Source organism: Neofelis nebulosa, chromosome 4 (genome assembly GCF_028018385.1).
Source record: "Neofelis nebulosa isolate mNeoNeb1 chromosome 4, mNeoNeb1.pri, whole genome shotgun sequence".
NCBI classification, from domain to species: Eukaryota; Metazoa; Chordata; class Mammalia; order Carnivora; family Felidae; genus Neofelis; species Neofelis nebulosa.
In genome coordinates this window covers 117,380,352-117,395,149 of record NC_080785.1, presented here as the reverse complement: position 1 = coordinate 117,395,149, position 14,798 = coordinate 117,380,352, and the positions used below count along the sequence as shown (strand labels likewise).

Here is a 14,798-nt window from a genome sequence, read left to right as displayed (position 1 = left end):
AAAATCCCATTTTCCCAAGTGGGTAGGTTTTTCTTGCTGCATGTGATTTTTCACTTTACAAACAAGGGGAGATCTGTACTGTAAAGATTCCTTTAGAAACCTAAGTGCATGAATCAAGAACAGATGCATTGGCCAAAGTGAGCATTCATGTGAGTCTTTTAAAAATAAAATCAGCTTTCTCTTGTGGGAAATATTTCAGACCCAGGAATCTGACCCTTAATCAACTCTGAAAATACACACCCTCCTCATTCTCGCAAAATATTCTAAAGCAGAGTCTCTCAACATTTTTTTTTTAAATCCGACTGAGCTTGTATTAAGAGAACAATAGGATTTGTTGTTTCCCAAATATAAAATTACAATACTGAATGTGCCTTTTTGATGCTCCCATCCCAAGTGAGTTTTGCGTATCTCCGCTAGGGAAAGGGAAAGAGTAACTTTGTCCTTCTACCGCTTAGGAGAAGAGCTTTCTGGAGTGACTAGATTGTACCATGTATGTTAAGATTGCAAACTCAAGGTCCAGTGAAGGCTGGGCAGGTCAAAGAAATGAGTAAAGAGGTCAGGGATGAGATAATTATCATGGCGGGACTTACAGTAAACTGGGAAACACATAACTGCTCCCTCCCCCCAGTCCCTGCAAACTGAAGTTTTAAAATTCTGATACTGCTGAACCAAACACTTACAGGGGACCCGTTCGGCCCCGCAAGCCATTAGTTTGAGATCCCTGCTGGTTCTTATTGTGACTTTGTATGATCTTGATCCAGACGGTCTATCTTTGGGGCTTCAGTGTGTTCATCTCTAGAATGGAAGCAAGAAAGCCTGCAGAGTGGAAACAGCGCCCCAGGTGTGGATGCTCGATAACGAACTGTGGAAATGCCCAGAAGTGCCATTCTGTGAAGCGGAGTCAGCTCTCCATCTAGGCTGCGGGTCTGCGTGTGACTTATTACAGATTATCACTTAGTTCAGCCACTCCCTGCAGTACTGTGTTTTCTTTTTTCCCAAATCTGAGTTTTTTAAGGGCGTTTATCCTAATGCCCTTCAGAGTCCTTCAAGCACATCATGCACAGGAGAGAATGCTTATTTAACCCCCTGGTTTTCTCACAAGTGTGTCTTAAAAGGCAAGGAGTGATGTAAAAGAACGCCAGGTGGTCAGCATGTGACTCTTATTTCCTGATCTGAATTAATCTTTTCTGACCGGTTGAGTGTGTGGGGGGGGGGGGGAGGTCTTTTCAGAAGAAGCCCCCGGAGTGCAATGCTGCAGAATTCCACCTCACCAAGCAAGGAGCCAAGAACGGTAGGAGGAAAACCGCAGCCGGGAACAGCCAGGAACAGGACTGCGAGGGCCCCGAGGCTGAGAACCTTGACCTGTTCCGCTGTGGGCTCCCCTTGTTCCTGGCACAGGGTACTTCCCAGTAGGTGCCTCGAGCCCTCCTGAGGACACTGACTGATGGTCACCAACAGTGAATCCAGTGAAACCAAATGGAGGAAGCCAGTCAGGCAGGTCTGGAAGCCTGCGTTCCAGTCAGAGCTCCTTAACCACTGGAGACTGCAGGCTCTGCCAACCAGCTCTTCCTGCTGAAATATAGGCCCCCTCTTTCCTTGGGTTCTCTGGAGGCTACAGTGAGATCACAGAGTAGAGCCTAGTGCAGCCCCAGGTTCAGGAACAGCACCCTGACTCCCCTCCCTCTGCTGTCCTTACTTTTTTTTCTCCCGTCTTCCTCCTGTGGCTCTGTTCCCACCACTCTGTACTGGCCTCTCCCTCCGGTTTTCTTCACTCTCCTTTCCCCTCCTCCTTCCTGCCCTCCTCTCTGCATCCCTCCCCACTCCTAAACACCCAAGGAGGGCTGGACCCTGGACCCCAGGCACCTGCAGGAGCAGCGGGCAGCGTCCCCTCCAGGGCCAGCCGAGGAGGCTATATCCAGGCTCTCCTTGCAGGAAGCACTCAAGAGCCCACTCCTGGGGTGTACTCATGTCCTCCAGGTCATGTGACCTCATGGTGGCACCCTGAACCGGCTGCAGTGGAAGCATTTACGCCATGGAAATCAACCTTCTGTTTGCCCTCCTGAGGGCCCATTGGTGAACTCCGGCACACTGCTGCTTTGGAGACCAGTGCCACCTTCTACGCAGACATTTCTTGAGGACTTATAATAACAACGTCCCCTGTCACAGAGAGGGACATGGGATAGAGGGGGACAGAGGGTGGAACTCAGTGCAACACGTATGCATCTATCACTGAAGTGCTATGGGGGAAACAGGGCAAGTGGAAGACCTGGGTTCCATTCGTACAGAGGTGACAATGTCGCTGGGGGATGAGACTGGATAGAAGTCAAGGTATGTGTAGCGACAGGGCCTTCACCTTCACCCCCACCGTGAACCCAGCTCAGATGCTACCCTCCGTCCCCCTTCTACTGCCCCCCTCCCCAGGTGCCAGACTCTGGCCAAGTCATCAGACCAAATCCCCCCACCCTAAAAGGCTCTGGTGACCCCAAGTTTCCCCCGGTATCCAAGGTGGGGAGGGGCAGTTAGAAGCAGAGGCTCCGGAATCAAACTGCTGCCTCCTGGATCTGGGACCACAGGCAAGGCGCTTTCCTGCTTTGAGCCTCAGTTTCCACATCTGTGCAGTGAGAGGTCAACATGATCATCTGTGAAATGCACTAAACACTCGATAAACGTTCAGTTTGGTCACTGCTCTTACTACAGGACATGGTGCACCCCCTTTTCCTACATTCGAAACCCCTTATTGCTGCTTTCCCCCTGTCTAGCCACACACCCTGAATAACCCCAGCTTCTAGCCAGCCATACCAGGCTCCTCACTGTCCCTAAAATACATTATGCGTCTTCACCCTGTTCTATCTGCCTAGAATAGATCAGCAGCCAGGCTTGGGGTAAGGCAAGGATTCCGGTCCTGCTTTTCTAGCTGTGATTATAAAGAGAACGTCCCCACTTCTGTCCCCATCTGTCAGGGGGACAGAGTGCCATCCTCTCCCAGTTGCCTGCTGATGGGACCATCCCTCCTCTAGGCTGGGGAAGAACTTATCACAGGGATGCTGGTTACCTGTGGCCCATCCCCCAGCCGTCCCAAGAGCTCAGTGGCAGGCAGGGCCAGACTCCAGCTGGTATCTTTATCCCCCTGCACCCAGTGTGGGACCTGCTCCCCAGAGGCACACAGTCCATGTGGACAGGATTGGATTGAAAACTGCCTTGACAAGAGGAGGTGCTCCGTTGGGCTTTGCAGACATTTAGGGGCCAGGGCACATGTTAGCAAACCACTGATTGAGCTAGACAAGCAGGGTGAGAGGAGAATAAGGATGCAGATCAGAAGTGTCGTTGGAAGGCGCTGTCTGCCTCCTCTCCTTGCACTCGGAGGAGAACCAAGGCACAGAGAGCGGAAGGGACTGCTAGAGATCACACAGCTAGTAATGTGTGGAGTGGATTCCCACAGAGGCCTGCGACTCCAAAGTCTCCAACTAGCCATGCTGTCTCCTTCCCCTACAGACGTGGCCCCGAGGGCCAGCTCCTTGCTGCTGCACGAGAGCTGGGGACCCCCGGAGGGGATCACAGCCCCTTGGGGCTGGCTGCCTCCCCAAAGGACTCTAATTAGACCCCTGGGACCTGGCAAGAGCTGCTCAGCCTGGATCCCATGTGGTTGCTTGTTGACCCCTGGGATACCGGCGGGTTTGCCCAATACGACCGTGGGGACCAGTTAGCCTCTTACGGAGCCAGACCTCAGCAGCCTCTTGGGTTTCTTTTTTTTTTTTTTTTTTTTTAAATTTTTTTTTTTTTTCAACGTTTTTAATTTATTTTTGGGACAGAGAGAGACAGAGCATGAACGGGGGAGGGGCAGAGAGAGAGGGAGACACAGAATCGGAAACAGGCTCCAGGCTCCGAGCCATCAGCCCAGAGCCTGACGCGGGGCTCGAACTCACGGACCGCGAGATCGTGACCTGGCTGAAGTCGGACGCTTAACCGACTGCGCCACCCAGGCGCCCCAACCTCTTGGGTTTCTTAAAAAGAGCGACAGGCCTTGTCCTTGTGGGGGTTTTCCCTGGAGGGAGTTGCTTGCTGGAGATGGGCCACTCTTACACACCCCAAAGGTGGCATGTGAGGGTTCCACAAGCATCCCACTAGAGACAGCAGAATAGAGTGCTTAAGAGCGTGGACACAGGAGCCCAGCTTCCTGGGTTCAATAGTTAATACATATAAATCATTTACAGCAGGCCTTGGGCATGTTAGTAAGCGCCTAACTCACTTCCTTCCCCCACTCTGAGCTCTTTTTCTTTCTATCTTTGTTAATGAAAAGTTGTTTTTGTTGTTTTTGCTGCGTGCAACCCCAAAGAAAGAGAGCCTTAACTCCTGGAGTTTATTTCACCGTTAAATGGGTCTGTTAAGCCTCTAGTAGTTATAAAGCTGGGTTTTTTTTTTTCTCACTCTGGTTGTTGGGGCAGGGGAGGGGTGTGTTCTCTGGCCTTCTCCTATATTCTGGTTTGGAGGGCACCCCAGAGAACTGGACCTGCAGGCTCTCAGAGGCTGCAAACAGAGGGGAAGGGCTTGAGCCTGGGTTTTCTCATCTGCATGGGGCTGTGAGTCTGGGGAAACTCATCTATGTGAGTCACATCTCTTCTCAGGCAGGCATGAACAGTAGTAAGACTACATATAAAGGCTTCAGAGAATTTCACACAAGCCTGTGTCTGGGAGGCACCTGCTAGGTGAGCTGACACCACCAGACTGTGAGTCAGCGGGCCTGGGTTAAATCCTGTGTGACCTTGAACAGGTCATTTGACCTCTCTGAGCCTCGGTACCATCATCTGCGAAATGGGAGCTAGTAATCATTGTAGCTTCAATGTATTTAGCACTTGCTGGGCCTGGCACAGCACTAGAAAATTCTAATCCAGTCCTCACGCTTTGTGAAGTGGTTACTGTTGGCCCCATTTCCTGAAGAGGAAACAAACACTTGGAGAAAATAAGTAACGTACTTGAAAATCACAACAGGATGCCGTGAGGCGTAGGCATTCAATAGATGCTCTTGAGAAATGCACCCGGGTCTGTAAATGACCTCTTGGGTATGTTGAGGCAAGTCAGGAGTGTGTACCAGCACAGACCTGCATTCTTTCATCTCTTAAGTATGAACGTGTAATGATCTGGGGGGTCTGAAAGAATCATACCATTTGTGTCCTGTGTGACCTTGGGCCGGCCACCAGCCTTCTCTGGGCCTTGTTCTTCATCTGTAGACTGCTGGGGTAGACCAGGTGTACCAGTGTGGCAGAGAATAAGTCTCAAACAGGAAGGAAGCTGCATAGGCCCTAAACCCCGCTGGCTGAGGGTCCAAGGAAAAGGGCTAGCCGTCTAGACCTGAGGTCATCTATTTTGCCTGCAGCTCTCACCCTGGCAAAGATTGACTTGTTGCCCACCCCCACCCGACTCAGGGGAGGCCGCGTAGGCCCTCTCCAGCTGCCCCCTCTCCATCCGAGCACCTTCTTCGGGGAACCTTCCCTGGCCTTCAGGACAGTCGGTGTCAAAGGCTGCCCACGACACCGGCATCCATCTGCACGCATCCAACCTCCTTCTGACCTTCCGCACATGATGATCAGCTATTAATTGGTCCTCGTATTTGTGCCACATTTTTCAATTACAAAGCACTTCCCCGGCCATTCATCTCTTTGAATAGTGATCCGAGCTGCTATTTACTGAGCACTTCCTGTGCGCCAGGCCCTCTGTTTTCACCAGCCTCTCTCCACGCATCATCTTGATTCAGAGTTTCACAACAATCCTGTGAGGTACAGGAGTCCACATTTATAGATGAGGAAACTGGTACTCCAGCACGCTTACGTATCTGGCCCCTGGTCACACAGGGATTTGAACCAAGCTCTTGGAAGAATCAGGGTCATCCCTAACCTAGACCTTCCAAAGCTGCCCTGGGCACCTGAATGACTGGGTCCTTGTTAAAACGCAGCTTCTGATCCTGTGGGTCTGGAGTGGGGCCCAAGTTTCGTTCTTTTTTCTTTCTTTCTTTCTTTCTTTCTTTCTTTCTTTCTTTCTTTCTTTCTTTCTTTCTTTCTTTCTTTCTTTCTTTCTTTCTTTCTTATGTTTATTTATTTTTGAGAAAGAGAGAGTGTATGTGAGCAGGAGAGGGACAGAGAGCGAAGGAGACACAGAATCCAAAGCAGGCTCCAGGCTCTGAGCTGTCAGCACAGAGACTAATGTGGGGCTCAAACTCACGATCTGAACCATAAGATCATGACCTGAGCCCAAGTTGGACGCAGAACCAATTGAGCCATCCAGGTGCCCCATAAGAGAATCACACTGGATAACAATGCCCCGGGTCAGTGAACAATCTGAGACTGCTTTACAGTAGCCCCAGGCTGGCAAGCCTCAGTTTCCCTGTCTGTCAGATGGATGAAATAGCTTTTGGCTTATGGAGATGGAATGGGGACTGGATGATATAACACCTGTGAAATGCCTGGCACACAATAGGTGCTCAATAAATGCTGGCTCTTCTCCCTTGATAGGAGCTGGCATGGGTTTGGATACACAACAGATGCTCAATAAATCTATTGAGCCCAGCATTTTCCCCCAAAGCAGAGAATAAACTGCATTATGTTTCCCTTTGGAATGAAGCCAAACCCAATATTAATTTTTTTCTTGAACCGCAGAGTTCCAAAAAGAAATAAAAGCAAGTAGAGTGATTGCAGTATGAAGCAAGCCTCTGTAATTTCTGTAATTACAGAATGGGAGGAAGACAAAGCAGGAGTATGCACAGCGTCATGGGAGGGAGCGGGGGCCCCTACTCCCAGGCCTGCTGCTCCCCCCGCCCCTTGCCTTCCTGGCTCTTCATGGTGCCCCACTTGCTCTGAGTGGGTTCTGGGCCCACCCCCGGACCTGGACAATGGCAGCCCTGAGACACTGGCCTTGACCTTTTGGCCTCTGCCCAAGTCTCCACCCCATGCAGCCACCAGTCCCTCTGATGCAGTGGGACAGAGGGAGGATTGTCCAAGGTGGCTGCCACTCACTCCCCTCCCCCCAGCCTGCCATCTGTGCAGGGGGCTGCTGACAGCCAGTCTGCTAGCAAGGCCTGTAAGCCCCACCTCCAAAAGAGAAACCCGGTCAACTCCTCACCACCTCTGCCCTAGCTGCCACCATTCAAGTCACTGTCCTCTCTCCCTGGACTCTCAGCCTCTTAATGGCCACCCCCTGCTTCCCCCCCCCCCCCCGCCCTGCCCTTCTGCAGCCTCTTCTGGGCAGAGTGAGACTTTTAAATGTAAGTCAGATTTCCCCCACCACTTAAACCCTCTACTCTCTTCCATCCCGTTTAGAAGAAAATGTGAACTCCTTGCTGTGGTCTCTGAGACCTTGTGTGATCTGGCCCTTGCCTGCCTCTGACTAGTTCTGTTCCCTCCTGTACTGGACTGCAGCCAGCCCAGCCTCCATGCTGACTCTCAAACATGCCAAGCTTATTCCTGCCTCAGGGCCTTTGCACTTGCTGTTCCCCCTGTTTGAAATAATGTATCCTAGAGAGTCATATTTCTGGCTTCTAATGCAAACTGAAAAAAATTTTTGTTCAGGCCAAGTAAAACAAGCCCAAGGGCCAACTTTGACCCATTTTGCCAGTTCTGATCTAGAGCTTCCAAACTACATTTTTTTTTCTTATAAAGCATTTCCTCACTCAGGGGTTGGCAGAGGTATTCTTTCTGCTTGGTTTGGCCCTGTTTTTAATGATGGCTTTGGGACTTGGTCTCAACGTGCACATCGAGGAAGGAACATTTTCATGGGAACGTGTTCATGGAAACATTTTCACCACTTTGCTGCCTTGAGTCTCTTTCTTTAACTCCTTCCCACAGCCTCCCTGTGTGAGTCTTCTTCTCTAATACTAATCTGATCATATTATCACCCCCGTTGCATCCCTGCAACTGGCCCCTAAGTTCCTTAGCCTGGCTTTCAAGGTCCTTCACAAACTGACCTTCCTATCTTCAAACCTCCCTACTTCTGTTTCTCCACCTGGGATGCCCTTCCCTCTTTCTGACCCTGACCTATTCAGCCTTCAAAACCCAGTTCCAATGTCCCCTCATCTGGGATGCCTTCTCTGGTTGAATTAAATCATTCCTTCTAGGCCTACGGTGTCTTGTTCGTACACTCTTGCTGCACGTATCATAAGGTATTATGATTGGCTGTAGACAGAGATATTTCTCCTTCTAGGCTGTGACCTTGTCAAGGTCAAGGACCTGGTCTTGTTAATGTTTGCAACCCAAGTGTCCGGCCCAGCTCCGTGTACACATTAGACCCTAGTAAACATTTACAACATGGAATCTTCCTGCTGGTCCCTGTTAGTTCACGGATTCAAACTCCGGTTCAAAATGCAAAGTGCTAGAAATGATTGTCCCATCCCTGTTTCAGCACCCAGCATATGCTGAGTAAGTACTTACTGAAGAAAGGAAGGAGTGAATGAGTAGGTGAGTGAAAGTGGAAAATGGATCACTTGCGGTCACACATTAACAGTGCCCTTTAGAATGTTAACTTCGGTGGAATTCAGCTAACGTGGGAGAGTATTAAGGAGGAACACGTAGCCAGATTCTTGGTCTGCGGAATATCATCACCTGATGGGGAAGATCCAGAAGGCTCTGGAAGTGGGCCTTGGAAAAATGTCCCAAATCACAAGGTGGTGAGAGGCATTCCTATTACCCATTGCGTCGGCAGGTGGAGGAGGGCTGCAGAATGGCACTGTACAGGCTGGTGAAGAGATGCCCGGTCTCACGGCGGTGGGTCCACAGAGCCATCTCGACACTGAGCAGCCCCTGGCGGCAAAGCGCAGGAACCTGTTTCGGGAAAGGGGAAATAGCAACTGGCTAGAAGGTTGGCTCCTGCTTCAGAGAGCATTACGTTTCTAGAAAGATAGCCAGATTCCTCTGCTGTGAACTTGAACATGCCTGTGCTTTCCATGTGTCGTTTTTCGGAGAAAGGGAGTGACAGGTTAACCAGCTGGTGTCAGGAATGAAAATTGGCAAGAAGCTATTCTTGGGGGGTATTAGCGGGGCCGCTTCTGAATGTGCTGTCTGTAAGCATCGGGCCCTAGGCTTTTTAATGAACAGGGGCCCTTTGATCATTTTCTTGCCATCTACTAGATGCTTTGGACTGTCTTTTTCTTGCCAGACTTGACTTATTACAGAACAGTTCTTTATTTTATTAACTGACCACACAAACGTACCACTCCCAGCTTCAACTGGCCCAAGGTGATCAGTAAGACCACTCCTAAGTTGGTATACAGAGAACCCAAAGCATGGAGATTTGAAATTTTCATTAGCTAGTTTCCCCCCTGGAGGCTAAAAGGACTATTTCCATCGGTCTGAAAATGCTGAAAGTCTGTGAAGGACTGGATGATACGCCCTCAATAAATGTTAGCTGCTCTTAGTAGTGGTATTGCCATCGTCACTACCACGATGGCCTTCTGGGAAGCTGTGACACCTAGATTTGGAACCACAATCCGCACACATACAGAAATAATCACAGTGATGATGAGGGCTGAGGTTTCCTAAGCACTCACTCTGAGCTAGGTATTCCTTCCCCTGCTCTACATGCATGATCTCATGTAACCCTTCACCGCCCCATTTTACAGATGAGGATCAAAAAGGGGGTGGAACTTGCCCAGCGTTAGTAAACATGAAGGGGAGCCGAGGTCTCTGATGTAGCCCCGGGGCCGTCTGTCCCACTGCCTTGCAAGCCAGAGGGCCTTCTCCATGGGGATCCCCAAAGAAGCACCAGTTACATCAGTTCGTGGCCTTATATTGTTACCTTCATATTTTGCACGTCTTCTAAAAGGAAGACTGCACACGCGGAGATGTGGCTCTTCAGAGGGCAGTTACAGGCATCTGGCTAAATCTTTCTCATATTCTGAAGATAGCATGTATGCCTCTCTCATGCTGAGCTCTTCAAGCAGCCGTGGACTCTGATCTCTCTGGCCTTTGCACGAGGTGATGCTAAATGTACTCATGGAGAGGGTGGTGGAATAAACCGCCCGGTGAACCAGAACTCTGCTTCCTCCCGACCTTCCACCTTTCCTATGTGTCGATGTTGAATGATTTCTTCAAAGGACATACACACCGTGTTTCCCCCTTAAACACACCCTGCCATCTCCCCTGCTTGCTGGGAGTAGGACAGAGGGGCACCTGTCTGCCTGCCTGCCTGTCTGTCTGTCACTCTGTCTGTCTCTCTCCCTGAGTGGTGTGGGGCAGTCTGAGGCCCCAGTGCACAGCACAGTAAATTTTAGTTTGGTTTGATTCTCTGTGGATAATCAACAAATGTATCCAGAGTGGAGGCCAGAAGTTGTTGTTCCCGTAGGCTACAGAGAACTTGGTCAAGTGGTAAGGGAGCAGAGATTCAAGACTTTAGCAGGAATCCTCTGAGTCAATGGGAGCAAACAGGAAATTTATGTTACCACTATGGGGATGCTTTCTTTGTAACCTCTAAACACAGGTATGTAACCCAGTCTTAAGAAAGCCTGGAATGGCAGACACAAATGGTTCCAAGATTCTCTCTCCATCCTTTTTTTTTTCTTTAGTTTATTTCTTTATTTTTAGAGAGAGAATGGGTGGGGGAGGGGCAGAGAGAGAGAGAGAATCCCCAGCAGGTCTGCGCTGTCAGTACAGAGCCTGATGTAGGACTCGAGCCCACGAATTGTGAGATCATGACCTGAGCCCAAGTCAAGAGTCAGACACTTAACCGACTGAGCCACGCAGGTACTCCTCTCTCTCCATCTTTGGACCTCTGATTTCCTTCCTTCTCAGCAGATCAGCTTTCTCCGCTACTCTGAGTATAGATGGGAGAGGCTGGTCTTCTTTCTCAGTCTCATGCCAAATTCCCAGGCAAGGAGCTTTGATTGACTAGCCAGAGTCAGGTGATCAGCCCTGGTCCAAGGTGATTGGATCCTTTTGGACAAACATGGTGGCTGGAGCCCACAAGGGTAGGTCATGGGGACAGTAAAGGGCATCACTGCTTTGATAGTGAATGGCTAACTGCCCCCCCCAACAAAAGGGGTTCCATTTTAGCCTCCCCTTTTCCTGATGCTGCTCTCTCTCTTGCATATCCCAAGACTTCCTGGTAGACTACAGAATGAGCTACCATCCCTGACAATGGGAGGTCACCTTACCTGAGTCTGGAGTTCCTTCTGATGGCGCCAGGCCCACGTCAGGAGCTAGATGGGCATCTGAGACAAGGCTGTGGGTCATCCTTGAGAACAAGAAACAGGGTTGGCAGTAAAGTTTCGATGGCCTGAAGGTGAACTCTGGTTCACCTCTGGCTTTCTGTGAACTCTAGGAAGAGACAATGGTGTTTCGTAATGAGGACTGCGCGAGGGGCCATCAGGTGGGTGCACAGCCCCCAGGGTCCCCCCAGCGGGGCAGCGCTGAGGGAGGAGGCCGCACATTGCTTTGGCTCGCCTCCTACATCTCAGACCTCAGACCAGTGCTTCACACATTCCTGTGAGCCCTGGGGATTCCATACATTTATTCTGCATGATTTTATTAATTTAAAAATGTCTTATAGAAACTTAGAAATGTATGGTAACTTTTGGCAGAAATTTAGAAATAATGCTAAAAATCCAGAAAAGCACACACAAAAAAAGGAAATAAAAATGACTCTTATAAACTAATCACTGTGAATACCTTAGGATATATCCCTTGGGTTTTGGAGGGTTTTTTTTTTTAATGAACAGATTTGGGGGTGGGGAGTGGGCAAAATTAGGATCATACTAAATGAACTATTTTGAGGTCTGCTTCTTTCACTCCATAAAACAAGGTACCGTCTCTCGTGTTCTTAAGGTGGTCTTTTACAACATTTCTGCATGTATGGTTGGAGGATGGAGAAAAATCTCAGCTGGGTTTGCTGGCTCCTAGTTGGGCCCTGAGGAGCTGCGTCCTCTCTGTCGCCTTCTCTTTTCCTTCTCATAAAATGATGGAGTGACATCCTTGCCTTGCCCTCAAGGCAAGGTCCTGAGATGGCAGCAGGCCCCTTCCAGCATGTTCCCAGTGCCCCGTGGCCGGCACCACACTGCATGGACTCACGTGGTCACCCGGCGGGGGCGCTCAGAGAGAGGGTTCCTGCACCCCTGCCGCTCTCCCCCCAGGGCTGCCCATTAGCCACTGCCTGCCAGCTCACCAGGGTCCCTCCTCATGTCTGCTTTTCAGGATCCCACCCAGGGGCTGCAGAGGGCACTGCTCTGGAGCTGACGCACCACTGAAAATCATCAGGTAACATCTGTAACCAAAATCATTACAACCATTTGTGGAGTTCTCTCTGTAAACCAGTCAGGTGAAAAGTACTCTTACAGCTATTAAAGCTTAGTTTTGCCACCCTTCTACAGGCTAGATAAGATTACTCCCATTACATAGATGAAGAAACTGAGGCTAGAGCAATAAAAAACAGTGCTTAGGGTCACTCAGCTTGTAAAAGGCAGACTGGAGATTTGAATCCAGGATGGGACCGAGCCCAACGTCATACACCGTCCTCTACCCCACGCTGCCTCTGGAACTAAAGAGGTAAGGAGAGCACAGGGTGTAGGTGGGATATATCTTGGGTCAGAGAGGTCATGTAAACTAGTGGTCCTTCTTCAGCTGATGGCTGGGACTGGCTCCCAGCATAAGAATCTCCTTTTGCAGAATTTGTTAAATGTATGGATTCAGGATGCATATCCTTGAGATTCTGATGTGGGACATCTGGTGTGTGACCTAGGAATCTGCATCATTACAGAGTTTCGCAAAGAACTTGGAAGCGTGGCCAGGCTTGGGGTTGCTGAGAAAATAGTAACAAGTCCCCACCATTTGCCAGGTGCAGGGTCCTCATTGAATAAGCAAAGAACAACCGCCTGATGAAGGGCATACTATTATCATAACTCAATTTTTAAATATATTTTTAAATTTATTTTTTAACTTACATCCAAGTTAGTTAGCATACAGTGCAACAATGATTTCAGGAGTAGATTCCTTAATGTCCCTTACCCATTTAGCACCTGCCCCCTCCCACAACCCCTCCAGTAACCCTCAGTTTGTTCTGTGTATTTAAGAGTCTCTTATGTTTTTGTCCCCCTCCCTGTTTTTATATTATTTTTGCTTCCCTTCTCTTATGTTCATCTGTTTTGTATCATAAAGTCCTCATATGAGCGAAGTCATAGGGTATTTGTCTTTCTCTGACTGACTAATTTCACTTAGCATAATACTCTCCAGTTCCATCCACGTAGTTGCAAATGGCAAGATTTCATTCTTTTTGATTGCCAAGTAATACTCCACTGTGTGTGTTCTTTATTTATCCATTTATCCGTAGATGGACATTTGGGCTCTTTCCATACTTTGGCTATTGTTGATGGCACTGCTATAAACATTGGGGTGCATATCATAACTCAATTTAAAAGATCAGGAGAGCAGGGCCTAGAGAGGTTAAAAAATATTCTCAAAGTCACACAGCTCAAATGTGAAAGAGGACTGTGATGATGAGAGTCTGTGCTTATATACCGCCTTCACTCACCACCTGTACTGGGTCACCTCCCTGTTCCAGCCCATGGTTAAGCCCCACCATTACATTGGTCATGGTTACTATGTTGTACCCCACGAGGCAAAGATGAGGAACACTTAATATTTCTGTCTGAATATTTGGTCTCCTCGGTTTTCTTTTCTGAGCAAAACCCATGACGAGGGCATGTGACACAGATGCAGGTTTGAAGTTAGCTCAGGAGCTATGAAGACACCACATCCCCACGCACAAGTCTAGAAACAAAGGGTACTGCCCTTCCTCTAGGAGAAAGAGGGCTTATGAGAGAGCCTTCTCCAGCTCCTAGGTTGTTTGGGGTTATTTTATTTTTGTAATTTTGGGGCAACTCCAGGATCTTGCCACCCTTCTGTGCCTATCACCCCACCCTTCTCTTCTCCCAGGGTGACCTTGAGCCGCAAAACTGCTGTCCGCGTGGACCGGGGCCGACATCGCACGTCCATCTGCCAGGACCTCTGTGTCCAAACTCCGAGACATGGCGACCAATGGCAGCAAGGTGGCCGATGGGCAGATCTCCACGGAGGTCAGCGAGGCCCCTGTGGCCAATGACAAGCCCAAAACTCTGGTGGTCAAGGTGCAGAAGAAGGCAGCGGACCTTCCAGACCGGGACACGTGGAAGGGCCGCTTCGACTTCCTCATGTCCTGTGTGGGCTATGCCATCGGCCTGGGCAACGTCTGGAGATTCCCCTATCTCTGCGGCAAAAACGGAGGTGGTAGGTGCTGGCCTGGCAACCTCCCAGCCAGGCCTGGACCCCTTGGAGAGTGTCACACTTGGGCATTTTCTGGGGCAAACTCAGGGGAAGGGGTCCCCTAAAGACTCCAAAGGGAGTACCAGGCCCCATTTCCTGTTTCTTGTCCCTTAACCAAAAGATTCCCAAAAGGACAAGTGTCCTTTGTTAACACCACCAAAAAGTTCACCTCTTCATTTTGCAAAGAACGGGGGACATAGTTTGAGCAAAGGACATCCTTGGACCTCAGTTTGGCTGTGGGTGCTGCTTTTGAGGCAGAGGGTAAGGATATCATGGCCGGGACCCAAAAATGCCCTGCCGTGATGCTCCCTCTCACCGGGGCTTCTCCAAAGCCTTGGGGTCACGAGCGTCTCTCTTCTCAACCCCACAGGGGCCTTCCTGATCCCCTACTTCCTGACCCTTATCTTTGCGGGGGTCCCTCTCTTCCTGCTGGAGTGCTCCCTGGGCCAGTACACATCCATCGGGGGCCTGGGGGTGTGGAAACTGGCCCCCATGTTCAAGGGTAAGTCTGCAGAGTGGGGGGGCCAT

The 14,798-nt window shown here is 49.8% G+C and overlaps 1 protein-coding gene across 1 annotated transcript in view; it reads left to right on the top strand.

Annotated features, from left to right (window-relative positions):
• Window positions 1–14,798, top strand: part of SLC6A1 (solute carrier family 6 member 1) — a 43,493-nt gene that overhangs the window by 10,769 nt on the left and 17,926 nt on the right. Inside the window, exons 2-4 of the mRNA XM_058725993.1 lie at window positions 12,168–12,230; window positions 13,905–14,234; window positions 14,641–14,772. Coding sequence (XP_058581976.1) covers window positions 13,997–14,234; window positions 14,641–14,772 — 370 coding nt within the window. The 5' untranslated portion in view covers window positions 12,168–12,230; window positions 13,905–13,996. The remainder of the gene's footprint in view (window positions 1–12,167; window positions 12,231–13,904; window positions 14,235–14,640; window positions 14,773–14,798) is intronic.